The following is a 21,369-nucleotide window of genomic DNA, read 5'->3' on the forward strand; positions in this document are numbered from 1 at the left end:
TGTTGGGGGAAATGGACAGACGGCACTTTGGGTCAAGAGCCTTCATCAGAGTAAGAAGATTCTGACACAAAACGGCATCTGGCCCGCCTGACCCACTGAGTTACTCCAGCACTCTGTGAAACGTCACCTATCCATGTTCTCCACAGATGCTGCCTGACCCGCTGAGTTACTCCAGCACTCTGTGAAACGTCACCTATCCATGTTCTCCACAGATGCTGCCTGACCCGCTGAGTTACTCCAGCACTCTGTGAAACATCACCTATCCATGTTCTCCATAGATGCTGCCTGACCCGCTGAGTTACTCCAGCACTCTGTGAAACGTCACCTATCCATGTTCTCCACAGATGCTGCCTGACCCGCTGAGTCACTCCAGCACTCTGTGAAACGTCACCTATCCATGTTCTCCACAGATGCTGCCTGACCCACTGAGTTACTCCAGCACTCTGTGAAACGTCACCTATCCATGTTCTCCACAGATGCTGCCTGACCCGCTGAGTTACTCCAGTACTTTGTGTTTTGCTCAAGATTCCAACATCTACAGTTTCTTGTCTCTACACAATAAAATGTTGGCCATAGGTGTGTTATGTTTTGCAGAACGCTGACATCCACAGAAACTCTGATGGTGTCACACATTGTAGCTTGATATGGAGCAAAGCTCATCTCGGGCTCTGTGGTCTGAGGCTGGTGTGAGAGTCAGGGTCATCGTTTCTTGCATGAACACAATGAGGCCATTTGGCCCATCAAGTTTGCCATTCAATCACAGCTGGTCTACAATTACAGCTAAATCTACAATTATCACCATTCCAAAGTAACAAAGGGGAAACAAACACAGACACAGAGTGCTGGAGTAACTCAGCGGGTCAGGCAGCATCTGTGGAGAGAAGGAATGGGTGAATAGGTCAAAACTGTGTCCTGTTTCACTGTGAACCACCCCAGTGATTTACATTCATGTGCTCCCCATGCCCACTGGACATTCTACCCATCCTTCCCTCCTGCACATTCACAGCTGTTAACCCATACTGCACTCAGATACAGTCATGGTGTCATACAGCATGGACACAGGCCCTTCGGCCCAACTTGCCCATGCTGACAGATGGATGGTGACAAGCATCAAGCCTTCAGGAACCTCACACTTTTTACTGCAGAGCTGAACGTGACCATTTTTGGCTGAAAGTGTTGGTCATTGTCCCAGAGTAAAGATCGAAGCGATGGCGATTCTCCACTCCCTTGGCATTGGCTCTAGAGTTCACATCGGGGCACAGAGCCCGGGTGAGACCATGGGCTGGGAAGAGGCTGTTCGGGAGCTGAGAGGAAGGGGATAGGAGAGCAGAGTAAAGGATTACTTGAAGTGGGACACAGGAACACAAAACAGTTGGCGGTCTCTGCTTGAACTTGGCATCAGAGTGGTGGAAGGAGATTGATTAACAACACTGCTGTCCAATGAACAAGTCTGGTTGGGTAACTTTATGGTGCTGTGTTACAACATGCAATCAACAGGATCTCAATGGTGAACACTCACTCCAAAACACCAATAGTTCTGAAAATGTTTAATTTGGATAGGTTCAGAGTTCATAAATATATCTTTATATACAGAGATTGCCTAAATTATACATTCTCTTCAAAAACAACGAATTAGCAATGGGCAGATTACTATTTCAATTATACAAGCCAAAAATATCTCATATTCTGTTTGTCAAATATTCATGCACAAATTACATCAGTGTAAAGGATTTATTACTGTATATATGTGAAAGATCTGCCGGATGCGAATTACTCCAGTCCACGCTGATGGGTTTCAGCTAAGAAAATGTTAAATGCTTAATTAAGGTTACACCAGTTCTTCATTATTCCTTTGTTCCCTGGGTTTGCATTCTATACATTTGGCACAACTAATGTTTGACATCCACTCACATACATGTCCCATTCTGCCTGGTTCTGACTGTGTGTGTGTGTGTGTGTGGTTGACAGCTCTCCCTGCCTGCCTGCCCCGCCCCACTGAAGGAACTTTGTGCTTTTCTATCTCCTGTTAGTTGTGTCATTGTTCACAGTCCCTGAACATTACATCCCTGGAGTGGGTGATCTGACATAAACTTCATCAAACTTTGCACAGATGTCTGCTCAAGTTCCACCAACATTTGTAACCCTGGACTTGAAGTTAATGTGTTGCCCTATGATTTATTTTTAATATCGTGGTTGGCCATCAGTCCAAATTCCAAGCCTGGAACCTCTGATCATGCAATAGGTGACTGCATGGACATTCTTGATGGCAAAATGCCAGTTTTCTTTTGAACCTTGTCTCATTTAGTTATCTAAACTCTTGATCAGACATTATCAAGAACTAAAGCTAATCTTCATGGGTTGAGGTTAGATCAATAAAATGTCATGGCAGAAGCATGCTTATTGTTGATTAAAATTGTAGTGCAAATAATACTCATGTCTGGAAATCAGATCAATCTATTATGTTTGTTGAGTAAGGAATGACCATGACTTATATTACATCAACAATAATTGACTAGTAAATAAATTCCTAAGGTTTGACCAATAATGAATTAGAATCAAATGAACCATGGTTCAGTTGCCTTTGGGATAATAATCCCCACCTGCCCAATTCATCAATTATTGAAATCAGTTTGTGTTTTATTGTCAAACTGATTGAAAGCCAACTGGCTACATCACTAACGAGACCGGTTCAGCTTGGTTTAATGATGCCCACTCACCTTGGACTGGAGCCATCGCAACACTGATGAATGGACAGCACCAGCAATTCAGGGGGTGGGGATATCCCAAAGTGCCTGAATGGTGCCACCTAACTGTAAGTACTTGTCCTCTTTCATTCATGAATCTAAAATGTAGACTTTTGACACCAAGGTTTAATCTTTGCTGTGTGAGTCATCCACTTGTGCCACTCTGCAATGGTGATACTGTACTGAGTAATTACAAAGTTTCAAATGAAACTTCAGATTGAGCGAAGAATTCTACAATAATGGGATTGAAACCGGACACCAAATGCCTGAAGGATCTGGACTATTATTGGGAACAAGACAGAATTTTTAAAAATGGTGTGACCTTAAAAGGAATATTTTAGACCAAGCACATGAGGTTTATATTATATAGTCATTCCGTTTGTTCAGATTTTATACAGATCACAGAGGTGTGATGAACCTTTTATATATAATTTGATATGGAAGTTTTCTGACTACATCTCCTGTGTATTGCACCTGTCCTGTGGTTGTTTGGGACCCCTCCCTTCAGTCTGACTGCCTGTGGAATTTCTTTCCTGTACATATTGCCACATTCCCATTCATGCCTCCTTGCATTGCCTGTGTGCCAGTGGATGCCTCTGCTGGCAATGGAGTGCGTGCGGTGTCAGGACTAGTCGTGGTGGATGTCTTCACGCCTCACGATCTTGTAGATCACCCAGTAGAAAATATTAAAAATCAGGAAGACCAGTGGGAAAGCCACTCGCGAGACCGTGTCGATCCTTTTTGCTCGGTGGAGGAAAAGTTTCCTCATCTCGTCTGACGATTTGGCCGGTGGAGAGTTGGACTTTGACGTGCTGTTGTTGCCCTTGATGGCCACTCCATCCTTGGCCTGCAGGCAGGCGGGCCCCATCCCATAGGCGGTGAAGCTGAAACGCCCCTCAACCACCTCATTCTCCTGTAACACACAGCACAGGGGTTAACGCCGGCCCGGGGAGGGGAGGGGGTTACACACCACGAGGGACTCATAACAGCGTGACCCCAACACCACGGGGTTATGTGACCATGTGACCCCAACACCAGTGGTCATCTGACCCCAACACCAATGGGTCATGTGACCCCAACACCAGGGGTCATGTGATCCCACACCAGGGGTCATGTGATCCCACACCAGGGGTCATGTGACCCCAACACCAGGGGTCATGTGACCCCAACACCAGGGGTCATGTGATCCCACACCAGGGGTCATGTGACCCCAACACTAGGGGTCATGTGACCCCAACACTAGGGGTCATGTGACCCCAACACTAGGGGTCATGTGACCCCCAATACCAGACAAGGTGGTTGAGACAGAAACTATAACAACATTTAGAAGACATTTGGACAGGTCCATGAATAGGAAGGGTTTAGACACACGGGCCAAACGTGGTCATGTGGAACTAGTGTAGATGGGGCGAAGGACCGGGTCAGTGGGGGGGGGGGGGGGGGCAGGGGTCAGAGAGGAGAGTGCAGGGGTCAGAGAGGAGAGTGCAGGGGTCAGTGGGGGGGAATGCAGGGGTCAGTGGGGGGGAATGCAGGGGTCAGTGGGGGGGGAGTGTGGGGTCGGGGGGAGTGCAAGGGTCAGTGGGGGGGAGTGAGGGGGTCAATGGGGGGGAGTGTGGGGTCAGTGGGGGGGAGTGCGGGGTCAGGGGGGGGGGAGTGAGGGGTCAGGGGGGGGAGTGCAGGGTCAGTAGGGGGGAGTGCAGGGTCAGTGGGGGGGAGTGCGGGGTCAGTGGGGGGGGTTCAGGGTCAGTGGGAGGGGGGGGGTGCGGGGTCAGGGGGGGGGGGAGTGTGGGGTCAGTGGGGGGGGGGAGTGTGGGGTCAGGGGGGAGTGTGGGGTCAGTGGGGGGGAGTGAGGGGTCGGGGGGGAGTGCAAGGGTCAGTGGGGGGGAGTGTGGGGTCAATGGGGGGGAGTGTGGGGTCAGGGGGGGAGTGAGGGGTCGGGGGGAGTGCAAGGGTCAGTGGGGGGTCGGGAACACTGTACAGTGTTGTGGAACAGGAAGGGGCAGCAGCAATATTGTGTATGAACACCCAGAGTATTGTCCACGTGGTGATGGTGTGCTACATTCAGCACAAACTGGGGCCCACAACAGGCGTAGTGAGTGCGGGCCCCGCCTCAACCCAGTGCAGGGGCCCCGGGGCCAGCGAGGGCTCTAGCCCAGAGAAGCTTCACCACCAATGGCGGGAGTTAATGTGAACACAGCAGAAGACAGACATTGTAAAAGTGTTACAGTACCGTGTCCGTCAGGCAGTGGGAATGCTGCGTACACACCTTGCACACGGGACCGTGGGGAATGGGGTACATGGGGAGGAGAGACGGGGTACACGGAGCGGGGTACATGGAGTGGGGTACATGGGGAGGAGAGACGGGGTACATGGAGGGGGTACATGGGGAGGGGGTACATGGAGCGGGGGACATGGGGAGAGGGGGTACATGGGGAGAGGAGCAGAGACAATGGGAATCTTGTCCAACAGCCAACACACTGGCTCCACCATGGGCATCGGGGCAGGTTCTTGCCCCGTCTGCACCAACTCCGGCCCCACGTCGGGGCTGCAGGTCATGTGCAGGGTCGTGGAGGAGGCGCTGAGCACCAGAAGCGTAAACAAGGTGCGGACAAACCCAGCATGTGAGACTAACACCGCAAAACCCATGGCAATGGGTAATAATAATACCTGGCTTGGAAAAGATAGATGGGCAGAATGGTCTCAATGTGTAAATACAGGGTGTGATAGAGAGTCACAGTGTAAACACAGAGTGTGATAGAGAGTCACAGCGTGTAAATGCAGAACAAGCAACACAAACAGTGGATCAGCATCAGAAACCCAGCAATATAATCGCAGTGCACAAACAGATGGATACACTGTGGTCAGATGGTGTAAATACCGAATACTTTGCAGAAAACTAGAGCTGTGTGCAGAGGCAGCGGCAATCAACTGGATGTGCCCGATCAATACTGGATGTGCCCGATCAATACTGTTGGCGGGTTAGAGTAGGTATTGATTGGACAAGCATCGAAATATCGTGCACCGGTAACACACTCACTGAGCAGATGCAGAAGCAACACTGGGCAAAAGCAGCAGAAATATTTCACAGTAACTTGTTCACAGAGAAATATTGAGAACAATCTGTACAAATGGTTTGTACACATTGTTGAGCTGGAGCGGTTTATGCGTTGTCACAGGTAGCAGAGATATCGGAGATAAGATGGGTGCAGATGATGGGATTACAGAGTGCAATAACACAAATAACTACCCTGTACAAACAGCTGTAACGCTGCTGGCAATAGACACACTGAGCAGAGACGGGTAGATGCAACAAAGGGCACCTTGCCAGAAGCACCACAGTGGGAGAGCTGGGGACAAGGTTCAACTCTGCACTGGCAGTTTTACTCAACACCACTCTGTCACTATTCCATGTACAGGTTCCATGTACACACTGGCTTCACAGTGGCTCATGTTCACTGTCTCAGAGTCATTGTATACTCTGTGGAACACCTGGTCACAGGTGAGAGAGGTCCCTCTGAGGAACACCTGGTCACAGGTGAGGGAGGTCCCTCTGAGGAACACCTGGTCACAGGTGAGGGAGGTCCCTCTGAGGAACACCTGGTCACAGATGAGGGAGGTCCCTCTGTGGAACACCTGGTCACAGGTGAGGGAGGTCCCTTTGAGGAACACCTGGTCACAGGTGAGGTCCCTCTGAGGAACACCTGGTCACACCTGGATTCTGTTCCTCCTCTCCATTGCTGCTACCTGTACAGTGTTCTTTGTGCTAAGCCAATCGCGCAGACACGTATCATATACAATGTGTGTACCAGGTAATATTTCACCATCGATTTTACACTTCAATCGCAGCACCAAAATGTACCGGCTTTTTCACCGACTGTCGGGACAGCTGAGCAGAACCGGTAGAGATGCTGAATCAACATTGCAACACTTGAACAGAGGTGACAAGTCAACTACCATGGCCATCCTGTAAACACTGTCTAGAAGCAATGATTATACGGAATGTACAGGACATTAATAATGGGTCTCGGCAATGGAGGTATTTAGCATGAGCAGAATATATACCAAACCAAAGAAGCTCAGGCATAGTGTGCGGGATTATTGTATACCAGCAGTGTAAACTATCCATTCAAGGAGAAGTACACACAAGGAACTGCAGATGCTGCTCTACTAAAACAGACACAGAGTGCTGGAGTAACTCAGCGGGTCAGGCAGCATCTGTGGAGAACATGTATAGGCAGTGGCGGACTGGCCAGGGTGTCAGCTTGCCCGATGGCAAGTGGGCCCTCTTTGTCTCCTGGCAACCAATATTTTTAGACCCAGTCCGCCACTGTGGATAGGTGACGTTTCAGTCTGAAGAAGGGTCTTGACCTGAAACGTCACCTATCCATGTTCTCCAGAGATGCTGCCTGACCCGCTGAGTTACTCCAGCATCTGAGAGGAAACATTGAGAACAAGACATGGATCCATCCATTGAAGATGTGGTCACGGGATGGTCAGTGTTTTGTACAAGCCGTGGAAATGCCCAGTGCTCCTGGCGTGACTACTCTCTATAGGCAAGAAAACACGACGCACAAACACATGTACACCCGGGCTAGACATGTTTGTGTGCACCGTGACATGCCACTGTATGTGGGTCAGTACCAGCCAGCCGTGGCAAAGACATTTCATGCGTACACAACATGCAAAGCACCAAGGGGCCATGATTGTACAATGAGCACGTGTGACTCTGCCCGTGGTAAAGGAAGCACAAACATACATGTGCACTGTACGTCAAGTATGTGTACACTGTCCCGTCACGCATGTGTACATTGTCCTGTCACGCATGTGTACATTGTCCTGTCACGCATGTGTACACTGTATGTCACGTATGTATACACTGCCCCAACACGTATGTGCACACTGTCCCATCACGTATGTGTACATTGTATGTCACGTTTGTGTACACTGTATATCACGTATGTGTACACTGTATGTCACGTATGTGTACACTGTATGTCACGTATGTGTACACTGTATGTCACGTATGTGTACACTGTCCCATTGTGTATCTGCCCATTGTGCTGCTACAATGTACACGTTGTCCACGATTAACCCGTCACTGACACATGATGTGTAACGATCATCCCACAAATCATGCAGATAATTCCGTCTGTTACAAAGACCATCTGTAACCAGCTTGTAACCGAGGGATATCATCATTAATGAGAAACAGAATGAACTACACTTAATTTACTGGCCTCTCCCTCTTCCAGACTGACAGAGATAACCTCACGGGGATGGATGTGTGAACCATGTCGCTGCTGCAAGTATAGCTCGTTGTAACGTCTCCTTTGCCGTTGAGAGGCCCCAGTCTGTTCAACATTTGTTAACTTTCCTACTTGCTGTTCTTTGTCTATAATCAGCCCATTCTACACAGTGGACATACCGTGTACCTCACATAGTGACTCCCGTGTGGTGCACGCGGACTAGTGCACGCGGGCTGGTGCACGCGGACTGTACACGGACTGTACACGGACCAGTGCACACGGACTGTACACGGACTGTACACGGACCAGTGCACACAGACCTGTGAACACAGACCAGTGCACACAGACCTGTGAACACAGACCAGTGCACACGGACTGTACACAGACCAGTGCACACGGACTGTACACGGACCAGTGCACACGGACCAGTGAACACGGACCAGTGAACACGGACCTGTGAACACGGACCAGTGAACACGGACCAGTGAACATGGACCTGTGCACACGGACCTGTGAACACGGACTGTACACGGACCTGTGAACCAAACCTCTCGTCTGTGGGACAGTGTGGCGTGCACAGACCTGGTGAAGGGTGTATCAAAAGTCTCTGCCATGTAGGTCCACTGGGATATTTGGGACTATTATTAGGATAATATGAACACTGGCTCCAAGAAACATTTTTTGACACAACTTCCATTGATCGATGTGTTTTTATTGTTAGTTTCGGTCCCATAAAATGACCTATTATTTTAGAGCAAGCTGCCAACTATTGGAAACATAAATGATGGTCATGGCTCTGGAGTTAATGTCATTGTTGGCCAGTGTGGGCAAGTTGGGCTGAAGGGCCTGTTTCCATACAGTATCATTCTATGACTAGTGTAGCTGGGACATTGTTGGCCGGTGTGGGTGAGTTGGGCTGAAGGGCTTTTTTCAACACTGTATCACTCTGATTCTTTGACTCGGGACTCTGTGACCCTGAGGGGAACTGGACGTGCTTTGTTTTCCATAATGTCCAGAAATTTGGGTTAAATGACCCCAAGATGTCCAGTAGCAGAGATAACTTCTCCCAGTAAAGTTTATAATGTTAGGGCATGTTTCTGTAACAGTGACCAGTTTGTAGAGAAGCATTTTTCTTGTAACAATTGAAGGACAGTTTCCAAATCTGATTTTCTATCTCCACCACCTTCTCTAGCATTGAACAGATTAACCAGCTGTCTTCCTTGAATTATGTTGTGTTGTGTCCCATTCCCTTCAGCCCACTGATACTAGCCTTCACTTCCACTGTCCAGATTCCTCAGTTCTGAATTCTGTCCTTAAAATCATTTCACTTCCTTCATGTAACTTAGGCTCGTTAAGACCCATCTCCTGGATTTATTTTCCCCTCCTCGGCATGGCATTGATGCATGCATTAAAACAATCAGCGGCACCTTTAAGATGCCACATAAATAACTCCCTCTTGCCACACCTCATGAATATATTTATATTTGTTTCTGATCTCTAGTTAGCCTTGTTTCAGACCAGAGAACCCTCTCTGTCTCTGCCATGCAAGTTGCCCAGATGGGCATTCCATGTGCAGTGGGAAGGGTCCCTGTCCTCCTCTCTCTAGACCCTACCTTGTGATGACGCCTTCGACGGCGAAATTTCAGCAGCTCTTTATGTTGACGAGATACAAAGTTAACAGCTGCATATTCCAATAGTGCGGAGAAGACAAAGAGTAAGCAGACAGCCATCCAGATGTCAATGGCTTTTACATAGGACACCTGAGATAGGGAAAGACAGTTATTATTCACATCGCAACTACATATTCATTACACAACCAAGATCGGGCCAGGGGATTGCCGTCTCTCAACAACTAGAGAAGGAGGGAAGGAGCAAAAAATGAGAAGGTTTGGTTCAATTAGGAAATAGTGAAGTGATGGGCAAGTAGCAAAGATGCAGCAAATGCCGGTCATTGGTGAGGATCTGACCGGTACTGAGCATTAAACCAGGAGTTGGGCCGCAGAAGATGTCCATGTGTAAACGGTGGCCATACTGTGCATCCCCTGTCACTCCACCCCTAGTCAGACCCATACTGTACACCTCCACCTCTAGTCAGCCCCATACTGTACACCTCCACCCCTAGTCAGACCCATACTGTACACCTCCACCCCTAGTCAGCCCCATACTGTACACCTCCACCCCTAGTCAGCCCCATACTGTACACCTCCACCTCTAGTCAGCCCCATACTGTACACCTCCACCTCTAGTCAGCCCCATACTGTACACCTCCACCTCTAGTCAGACCCATACTGTACACCTCCACCCCTAGTCAGCCCCATACTGTACACCTCCACCTCTAGTCAGCCCCATACTGTACACCTCCACCTCTAGTCAGACCCATACTGTACACCTCCACCTCTAGTCAGCCCCATACTGTACACCTCCACCTCTAGTCAGCCCCATACACCGTCTATCCATTCCCTCCACAGACGGTGCCCGACCTGCTGAGTTCCTCCAGCACTTTGTGTTTCCTCCCATTCCCCGCAACCCCTTTCCTGCCCCAATCAATCAGCAGCTCTTACATCTAAACATTTCTATTTTGTGTCCCCACAGATCAGAATCAAACTCTTTTAGATGTTTCAATTAACTGTGGTGGTCCACCCTACATATATATCACCCTGTATGATAAATCATCTTGCAGTTTCTAATCAGACCTGGAGATGTTGCCTTGTGTTTAGTCGCTGCTCCTTGTCAGGCAAGACATGATTTGCATCCTCTACTCAGTCCTTCAGTCCTGCTCTCCCACAAGCATCAATGCAATTACCCGTGCTTTAAACCTGGAAACCCCGAGTTGTGTTATCTTTCTCCCTGGAGCCTCTCCCTTTCCACCATCTGGAGTTGCGCAAATCTCACTTCAATCTCCTTATTCTGCCTGAATATTAACGCTGCTAATGGCCCTATTTACCTTGCAGTGTAGATCAGTATCCACTGCACTGTTTTGTTTTAGAACATAGAACAATACAGCACAGGAACAGGCCATTCGGCCCACAATGTCCGTGCCTAACATGATGCCAAGTTAAACTGATCTCCTCTGCCTGCACGTGCACTTCCTTGTGTCGATCTGAAAGTCTCTTAAACACCACTACCCCTGGCAACGAGCTCCAGCCCCCCCCCCCCCCCACCCCCCCACTACCCCTGGTTGTGAGCTCCATCCCCCCCACTACCCCACTACCCCACTACCCCTGGCAGTGAGCTCCAGGCCCCCCACTACCCCACTACCCTGTGTGTAACACAACCATCTCCTTTCACTCTCCATTTGGTTATTTTCATTTTCGCCACAAACCTACTTTCTTCCACAGACAACCTAATGGCTTCCGTTTTACATAGATGCACGTTCCATCTGTATTACCAACACCACAGAGTGCTTCATGCCAGCTTTAATTCACCAGCTGATTGCGTTATTGTGTCTGGGTCATCAGAAGCCCACGGCATGTCTGTAGTTGTACCGACTGCTAGTGTCCACTCCCAGAGGCAGGGCATCCCATATGTGGACATCCTACCCTGTCTATGGATCCTGAACAACACGTGCCTTATATATCATCTCTGACACACAATCATTTTGATTTCATTCTACGCAATGATTTTGTTTAAAATATCATTGAAAGGTTCATGCATTGCTGGAACGTGGATGGGATTTCCTGGGTGGATGCAGTGTTAACCCAGGTATAACCCACTGGCTTTCATGCTACATGTGTTTGATTAAACACCAGCGTGATGCTTCAAATGGGATCATTCCTGTAAATACCCAGATCGAGACACACACACGGAGACACACACACACGGAGACACACACACACGGAGACACACACACACGGAGACACACACACACGGAGACACACACACACGGAGACACACACACACACGGAGACACACACACACACGGAGACACACACGCACGGAGACACACACACACGGAGACACACACACACGGAGACACACACACACACGGAGACACACACGCACGGAGACACACACGCACGGAGACACACACACACGGAGACACACACACACGGAGACACACACACACGGAGACAGACACACACGGAGACACACACACACACGGAGACACACACACACACGGAGACACACACACACACGGAGACACACACACACGGAGACACACACACACACGGAGACACACACACACACGGAGACACACACACACACGGAGACACACACACACGGAGACACACACACACGGAGACACACACACACGGAGACACACACACACACGGAGACACACACACACATGGAGACACACACACACAGAGACACACACACGGAGACACACACACGGAGACACACACACGGAGACGGACACACAGAGACACACACACACACGGAGACACACACACACACACGGAGACACACACACACAGAGACGCACGCTCTCGGGTACATGGGGACTTCTTGTTTACTAGGTTTTACAACTAGTGGAGGTCACGTAGACCAGGTCATGAACCTCAACACCACTGGTGACTCCACCCCAGAGAGATGTTTCATTATCACCTTGTAATTCTGGTACAAGCCAGTTTCAGTCCAGCTACGAAACGTATTTCAAGCTCTAAGTCTCATCAATGGGTTTAGTTAAGAGATACATCAGGAGCCTGAGACCCGTGAGCTCCAGGTTCAAGAACAGCCCCTTCCCATCAACATTAGGCTGTTGAACGGCACAACACTAACTCCAGCCCTTCCTCAGGCACGATGTACATGGGCTTTGTGTAGGGTGCACTAGGTCTACAGTTACACTATCATGGGCTGGTTACCTAGTATCACCTATTGTAAATGTGTCTGTGTGTTCTTGCATTAACAGGCCTGTCCGCATTAACAGAAAGTTGCAATGTTATGGTTGCATTAACAGAAGGCCCCTGACACATGACAATTAACTACATTTGTCCCCATCTGATGAAGGGTGTTGGTTGCCTCTCTTCCCGCAGTTGCGCACTGCCTTGCGGAGTATTTCCAGTAGTTTCTGTTTTTGGCTAGTTGTCTCTCCACAGCTCAGTGTCAATGTGTACGCACATCATTCGCTGGGCTTTCACTGTCAGCTCTAACATTTACCAGAACATCCCCCAACATCTACACTGTGTTTGATCGCAGGCTGCTCAGTGCCTGTGTTGTGGCAACAGTCACTGTGTGGCACGACTCTCTCATTTGCCACTACATCACAACTCAACCAGGGGCTTTCACACAATCATGTGGCTGGCTCATAATGAAAACATGTATACAGCTTACATCCCGGAGAGGGAGGGGGAGAGAGAGGGAGAGAGAGAGGGGGAGGGAGGAAGGGAGGGGGAGGGAGGGGGAGGGAGGGAGGGTAAGAGGGGAAGGATGTAGATATGGTTAATAAAGAGAGCATAAGTGTGCAGCTTTCATCCAATTTACAAACACTGACCAGTTACGTGATTGATCTAGTGAAACGATGCCATGTCATTGGAGTAGATGTCGATGGGTTTTGGGTTGGTGTGAGGTACAAGGGGAAGGCCATGTATCTTTGCTTTAAACCAGCATCTGAAGACCATGGTGCTGGGTGCATGGGGAGGGCCAGGGATGAGCATTGTGGACGGACTATGCTGTCTGGATCTGAGGAACCGTTCCCACCATCACTAGACATCTGGCTCTCTGCCCATCTCTAGAACCCACCAGTGCCATGTGACTGGCTGGAGGCCTGGTCACTGGATGTCCCCACGTTCACTGTATGACCCACTGTGTGACGACAGCGTGCTGAAGGTGCGGAGAACAAAGCGGGCTGTTGGGTGGAGAATGGGCAATGATGAGGCAGAATACAGACGTAGATCGACAATCGGATTGAACGGAACCAGAACCCGTTCCTTCTCTCCAGACATGCCGCCTGTCCCGCTGAGTTATGCCAGCATTTTGTGCCTATCAGAATAACAATCTTGCTCTCAGTGTTAGCAAGACCAAGGAGGTGGTTGTTGACTCCAGACGGGACTCCTTCAATGATGGGACGGTTGGGGAGAGAGTCAATGGCTTCAAACTCCTGGCGTTCACATCTCCGAACATCTGTCCTGGACCCGACAATTTGATACAATGGTACAGAAAGCCCATCAACGCCTTTACTTCCTCAAAGCTTGAGGAACTTCAGCAAGTAGCCGAATACTCTATCCACTGTAAGAGGGCATGAAGAGAAGCCAAGTGTCCATCAGTATCAGTCTCCATCAAGTTCCACAGGTGTACGGTAGAGAACATACCAAAGATACTAGACTAAGTGGGACCCGATGGGTCCCAGCATCACTCAGGGGGGCTGGTCACCAACGCAATATTCCACCTCTCCACCAATTCCAATATTGCCTGGCAAACAATTGGGCAGCAACCACTTTATAGCCGCATCGAGGGGACTCACCGTGGAGTAGACGTGCGTTCAGTGTTATTCGCAGCTCAGAGAGCCTTGACCCTCTCGCTTCCTGGGTCTGGCAGAGATTGAGTGGGGACTACATGTCTGGATTTTATAGTCCCACCCCCTGCCACCAGCGGGGGCAGCAGAGAGAATGGTGAATTAAAAAAAAACATTAATATTTCTCTGATTTTTCATCGATGGGAAAAATCCTCTGGTCCCGGAAGGCGGAGGGGGCTCTGAGCGAGGTGGCCAAAAATGACGGCCAAGGTGGTGGTGTTCTCTCGGAAATCGCAGCACAGTGGGCCAAAAGCGGTCAAGATCAGACTTTTAGTAATATAGATAGATGAGGTTGACTCTCGAGGTTGCTGTGCAACATCCAGACTTGGGCAGCTGTTCTTCCCCAGCCCTGATGCTCCAACACCTGTCATTACACAATGCTTTGGGAATCGTTGCACAGCTACAGTGATGATCACCAGACCAGGATGGGCTCCAAGCTCAATACCTCTTGACGTTGAACAGAACATTACAACCAGATTTCCAAATGCCCCAAACATTACATTCAGAACGTTTCAACCATCTCAATTGGTGCAGGAGTAGGCCATTCGGCCTTCGAGCCAGCACCGCCATTCAATCATCCCCAATCAGTACCCCGTTCCTGCCTTCTCCCCATATCCCCTGTCTCCGCTATCTTTAAGAGCCCTATCTAGCTCTCTCTTGAAAGCATCCAGAGAACCTGCCTCCACCGCCTTCTGAGGCAGAGAATTCCACAGACTCACCACTCTCTGTGTGAAAAAGTGTTTCCTCGTCTCTGTTCTAAATGGCTTACTCCTCATTCTTAAACTGTGGCCCCCGGTTCTGGACTCCCCCAACATCAGGAACATGTTTCCTGCCTCTAGCATTTCCAAACCCTTAATAATCTTATATGTTTCAATAAGATTCCCTCTCATCCTTCTAAACTCCAGAGTATACAAGCCATTCCAGAGTATACGTGATGCAGAATGAGCGAGTAGCCGTGCCCTTCATTCAGTGGACATTTGGTTTCTCCTACCCCCGCCCCTCTACTGTCCTGCCGCACACACTCCCAGTCTACGGCACCCTGGACATTACATGCAGTGCAACAGACAGGTTACACTAGTAACCACTAACTAGTAATACAATGTAATAGGCAAGTTACACTAGTAACCACTAACTAGTAATACAATGTAACAGGCAAGTTACACTAGTAATCACAGACTAGTAATGCAGTGTAATGGGCAAGTTACACTAGTAAACACTAACTAGCAATACAATGTAACAGGCAAGTTACACTAGTAATCACAGACTAGTAATGCAGTGTAATGGGCAGGTTGCAATAGTAGCCACTAACTAGTAAAGCTGAGTAACAGGCAGGTTATACTAGTAACCACTAACTAGTAATGCAGTGTAATGGGTAGGTTGCACTAGTTGGATGTTAGAGCTAGAGTAAGATGCCTCTGTGTCAGAGATAGGTCAGATGCAACGCTGCTTACATCCCTGAGCTGCAGGAGAGATGTGGGGTTACGGAGAGGGGTTGGGATTAGTCCCCTGTCGTATGTCACCGTTGCCCCAACATGCCCCATTGCCAGGGGACAGGCTGAGGTGTAGAGTATTGGGTCAGGCTGGCATGAATGAACATGTATGTGGCAGTGTGAAGGTGAGATGTATGAGGCATCTTGTAGCAGGAACTGTAGAAGGATACAGAGCTGTGTCCACAAGTCCCTTCATGGAGATAGGTTGGTGTTTGAGGTGAGAATGGAGATGGTCATGTTGGTCCTCCATCAAGATCAGAAGAAGCATCTGACATCCTTGGAGCCCACTCTATCTCGCACACGGTGACATGTTTCATTGGGTCCTGGGTCAGATTCCCTTTCATAGGGTCAGGCAGCTCCACATACAATGGACCTTCACCAGGGCTTGTCTAAGTCAACTCTGCAGTGGTCATTGTTGGCACCGAAATCAATGGAATGAGCAGCTAATTGTTCTGGCTGCTTTACAATGAGTGGTCCTTGTGAAACACACCTCGTGTTCCTGATGCCCATATCTGGGGGCTGCTCATTGCTCACTTCAGTATCCATAACCTTTCTCACATTCTCACTTGCTGTACAAAGTCAGTTACATTCCCTCTGAAACTCACGGTCATTTCTGGAAAGAAAGTTAATGACGCAGTAGACTGTGGTATAGCATATAGCACCAGTGTTGTGAGGTATATACATGGTAACACAGGTTTATGTAAACCATAACTTGGTTTCTGCTGTTCCCTCTGGTTCTACGCCAGATATAATCCCACCCTCGGCCCCAGTGTTACCTTTGGAAGCGACGCTCGTGACCCTGAGCTCTGTGTGGTCATGGTGAGCACTGTTGTAATCCCCAGACCTACACGCGCTGGTGCTGCATCCATGTTGATCCAGAAGGAGACCCAGGACAGGATCACAATCAGCAGACTCGGGATGTACATCTGGATTAAGTAGTAGCCCATCTGTCTCTCCAGGTGGAAGCGTGCCTCTATACAAGTAAACTTCCCTGCAGGAGCAGAACACAGCCATGTCAGTGATACTCATCCAGCTACTGCAGTATCAGCTATGTCCACAAAACCTTCTCAAGGGACCTTCCTTGTTCTCCACTGGCAGGGAGCTGGTGTAATCAAGATAATTAGCAGTTGGATGAGAAGGGAGAGTGAGGAGGTGTATCTGTGTTACAGGATGCAGTCTAACGTCAATGTCTGAAGGGTGAGGAAGCAGGTTCAACAGAGACCGGTGCAGAAAGTAGAGCTGAGATTGGCTGTGCTGTGGGGCAGGGGCAGGGGTCACAAGGTCAGAGGGCCACAGGGAATGGCCACTGGGCCACAGGGAATGGCCACTGGGCCACAGGGAATGGCCACTGGGCCACAGGGAATGGCCACTGGGCCACAGGGAATGGCCACTGGGCCACAGGTGTACGGGGCCATGGGGCAGGGACAGGGGCCACAGGGTCAGAGGGCCACGGGGCCACAGGGAGTGGCCACTGGGCCACAGGGAATGGCCACTGGGCCACAGGGAATGGCCACTGGGCCACAGGGAATGGCCACTGGGCCACAGGCGTACGGGGCCATGGGGCAGGGGCACCACAGGGAAGGGCCACAGGGCAGATGTGTTGAGGAGTGGTGCAGGCATCTTTCGCTGGGCACTGAAGGGGGAATTGTCTGACTACTCTTTGCTCCTGACTAGCTGTGTCCAGATGTGAACATCTGCTTCTTGTAACGACAGATGTCATCCAAACATATTCCCGGAGCCCAAGCCCCACCAATGACATGAGGGACAATGATGCCTCTGTCTCTAATCTCCCTGTGTGTTGTGGTTCTACTGGGGCTTCCTTGTTTAGTGCAGGCTCCCCTTGTTGCCTCCCAGCTGCTGTCTTCAGTTTAAGGATGCCCGACCCACCGGGCATCAGAATGCAGTCAATGTCCAGATCATTTGATACAGAACAATGACAATCAATATAAAAGATTTTTCACCAAATGAAGATAAGCTTTCATAATTCTTATACATACTCATGATGGTGTGATAAGATGGATTATTCATCTTTAAATGATACACTCTGCATTCTATGAACCACTAGATGGAAACAAGAGAACAAAGGAACATCAGTTGTTTAAAATAATCACGTATTTAGTATTCGTGACATTGCCAGTGAAACTGTCCCCGCATTCGGGCTCTGACTGATAAAGCAAGTAAGGTGCGAGGTAGTAACTCTTGGATTCTGGTTTCTAGCAGGAAGTACAGATGCTGCCTGAGCTGCTGAATTACTCCAGCATGATGTGCCCAGGTAGTAATCCTTGCTACACTGCTGCTAGTGGTGGAGTTGCAGCTATGATTTAGTTTGGTTTAGAGATACAGCGCGGAAACAGGCCCTTCGGCCCACCGAGTCTGCACTGACCAGCGTTTCCCGCACACTAACACTATCCCACACACACAAGGAACAATGCACATTTACACCAAGCCAATTAACCTACAAACCTGTATGTCTTTGGAATGTGGGAGGAAAGTGAAGATCTCGGAGAAAACCCACGCGGTCACGGGGAGAACACACAAACTCTGTACAGACAGCGCCCCTAGCCAGGATCGAACCAAGGTCCCTGGCGCTATAAGCGTTGTACGGCATCAACTCTACCGCTGCACCACCTTGCTGCTGCCCGTTATACTGTCCTGAATTGGGCATTTGTTTTCACCAGTGACGCCAGTCTCCACAAGTGATGGGAGCAGAATTAGGCCATTCGGCCCATCAAGTCTACTCCGCCATTCAATCTATCTCTCCCTCTCATCCCCATTCACCTGTCTTCTCCCCATAACTCCTGACACCCGTACAAATCAATAATCTATAAATCTCTGCCTTAAAAATATCCACTGACTTGGCCTCCACAGCCTGCATGCCAGCGATGAAGCTATGAAACGATCCCTTGGTCTTAAAACTTAGTATGTTCTCTCTCATCTTCCTTCATGTGGAATTAACACAATTCCAATTCCCTTAAAGGTGAAGGTTTAAAAATTTAAAAAATATATATGTATGCAAGATGACAAGAATGAGGTTTAAATGTACATATACAGAGCAAATATAAATATCATCCTTATTTCATTTCCACATAAATCACTTCAACATATACAACGCATGCTCGTGATAGATTTGGATTATTGTGTGAGTTCCCAATGTAGTGACGTTTTCAAGAGAGTTGGATTTAGCTCTGGGGGTGAGTGGTGGGTGGAGGGTGGAGGGTGGAGGGTGGTGGGTGGTGGGGGGTGGGTGGAGGGGGGTGGGTGGAGGGGGGTGGGGGTGGGTGTTGGGGGGGGGGTGGTGGGTGGGGGGTGGAGGGTGCATGGGTGGTGGGTGGTGGGTGGAGGGTGGAGGGTGCGTGGGTGGTGGGTGGAGGGTGCGTGGGTGGTGGGTGGAGGGTGGAGGGTGCGTGGGTGGTTGGTGGTGGGTGGAGGGTGGAGGGTGGTGGGTGGAGGGTGGAGGGTGGTGGGTGGGTGGTGGGTGGGTGGAATGCGTTGCCGTGCTGGTGGTGGAGGGTGGTGGGTGGAGGGTGGTTGGTGGAGGGTGGTTGGTGGAGGGTGGTTGGTGGAGGGTGGAGGGTGCGTGGGTGGGTGGAATGCGTTGCCGTGCTGGTGGTGGAGGCTGTTGCCATAACAACATTTAAAAGGTATTTAGATTGGCACATGGATATGCAGGGAATGCTGGGATGTGGATCACTTGCAAGCAGAGGAGATTAGTTTAATTTGCCATCACGATAGACAATGACGTGATGGGCCGAAGGGCCTGTGCTGTACTCTTCCTTGTTCTATGTTCTGTGTTATCACTGAATGCCAAATAATCTAAAAATATAGGAGCAGCTTAGGCCATTCGGCCCATCGTGTCTGCTGATCTATCCTCTCAAACCCCATAATTAACATAATTTTTGACTAAAAGGTACCTCCTGAGGGACTTTGAAACGGTTTGTAAACTCCAGAGCCTGTGGGAACTGTAGAAATGTGCGCATCACAGAGATATCTCCATCAAGATAAATATCAAAATAGAGAATAACATAATGGGTTGAAAATGTTTCACTGAATATGGAACAACAGATGCAGGCAAGTACCTGATGGGGAGCTCCGTGGGTAAGTTATAATGGTGCAACTCAATGTGGTACAAAAATAAAGATGACACTAGAGACACAATAAGCTCACGTTAGTGTGAATGGGTAGAGTTACTGGCCATGTGTTTGCCCTCTCCTGCTGTGAAGTTGACATGTTTCTGACACACAACACATCCTTCTCCAAGCAACACGGTGACAGTGGGACTATTGGAGGCAATGGTGTGTGAGAAGTGATAGTGACCATCACTATGTCCAGGGCTGACCTGTGTTGTAGTGCTTGGTGCAATGTCGCAGATCCTTTTCCTCTTTAAGAAGGAACTGTGGCAAGGTGAGTCCGTCAGCCACCTGGACAGCAGCAGACAGGTCCCATTCGAATATCAGGTCATTCATCGTGTAGCCAACTGGAAAACAAAGTCACAGAGTAACCCCGACGGTCTGAAGAAGAACCTAGTCCTTTTCTTCAGAGATGCTGTCTGCCCCGCTGAGTTATTCCAGCTTTTTGTGTCTATCTTTGGTCTAAACCAGTGGTTCCCAACCTTTTTTAGCTCATCGCCCCCTTGGGATCTTTTAATTTTTCTGTGCCCCCCCCCTGACATTATTAGCGGAAAAAAAGTTCTTCAATATTATAATACCTTCCATAAAAATATCAGTGTCTATTAATTGCACATATATTCTCTTTTATTCTATTCCACAAACATCAAAAATATTTAAACTACATAGATTTAAATTTATTAGAACTGAAATTTAGGAGGCAACAGGGTGGCAGCTCTGGGGCCCCTTCATTGAACCTGTGGCCCCCTAAATCCCAACATTTTTCTGTGGCCCCCCTGAAATTTGCCATATGGCCCTAGGTTGGGAATCACTGGTCTAAACCAGCATAGAAACATAGAAAATGGGAGCAGGAGTCGGCCATTTGGCCCTCCGAGCCCACACCGCCATTTAATACGATCATGGCTGATCATCTTAAATCAGTTCCCCTTTCCTGCTTTCTCTCCATATCCCTTGATTCCTTTAGCCCTAAGAGCTGTATCTAACTCTCTTGAAAACATCCAGTGAATTGGCCTCCACTGCATTCTGTGGCAGAGAATTCCTCAGATTCGCAACTCTCTGGGTGAAACGTTTTTCCTCATCTCAGTCCTAAATGGCCGACCCCTTAATCTTAAACTGTGACCCCTGGTTCTGGATTCCCCAACATCGGGAACATTTTTCCTGCATCTAGCCTGTCAAATCCCTTAAGAATTTTATGTTTCTATAAGATCCCCCTTGCATCCTTCTAAATGTCAGTGAATACAAGCCCATATAAGCATCTGCAGTTCCTTCCTACACGCTAGACTCCACTGGATGTGATCTTGTGCAAGAGCA

At 49.0% G+C, this 21,369-nt stretch overlaps 1 protein-coding gene across 2 annotated transcripts in view; it reads right to left on the bottom strand.

Annotated features, from left to right (window-relative positions):
- Positions 1-1,532: 1,532 nt before the first annotated feature.
- LOC116978213 (glycine receptor subunit alpha-1) overlaps positions 1,533-21,369 on the bottom strand; it is a 74,017-nt gene continuing 54,180 nt past the window's right edge. Inside the window, exons 6-9 of one of the 2 annotated variants that reach the window (XM_033029196.1) lie at positions 20,271-20,408; positions 16,711-16,925; positions 9,603-9,750; positions 1,533-3,680 (exon numbers count right to left, since the gene is read on the bottom strand). In XM_033029196.1, the coding sequence (XP_032885087.1) occupies positions 3,373-3,680; positions 9,603-9,750; positions 16,711-16,925; positions 20,271-20,408 (809 nt within the window). In that variant the 3' untranslated portion in view covers positions 1,533-3,372. The remainder of the gene's footprint in view (positions 3,681-9,602; positions 9,751-16,710; positions 16,926-20,270; positions 20,409-21,369) is intronic. The other variant, XM_033029195.1, reaches the window with a different exon arrangement.

Source organism: Amblyraja radiata, chromosome 11, assembly GCF_010909765.2.
Source record: "Amblyraja radiata isolate CabotCenter1 chromosome 11, sAmbRad1.1.pri, whole genome shotgun sequence".
NCBI classification, from domain to species: domain Eukaryota; kingdom Metazoa; phylum Chordata; class Chondrichthyes; order Rajiformes; family Rajidae; genus Amblyraja; species Amblyraja radiata.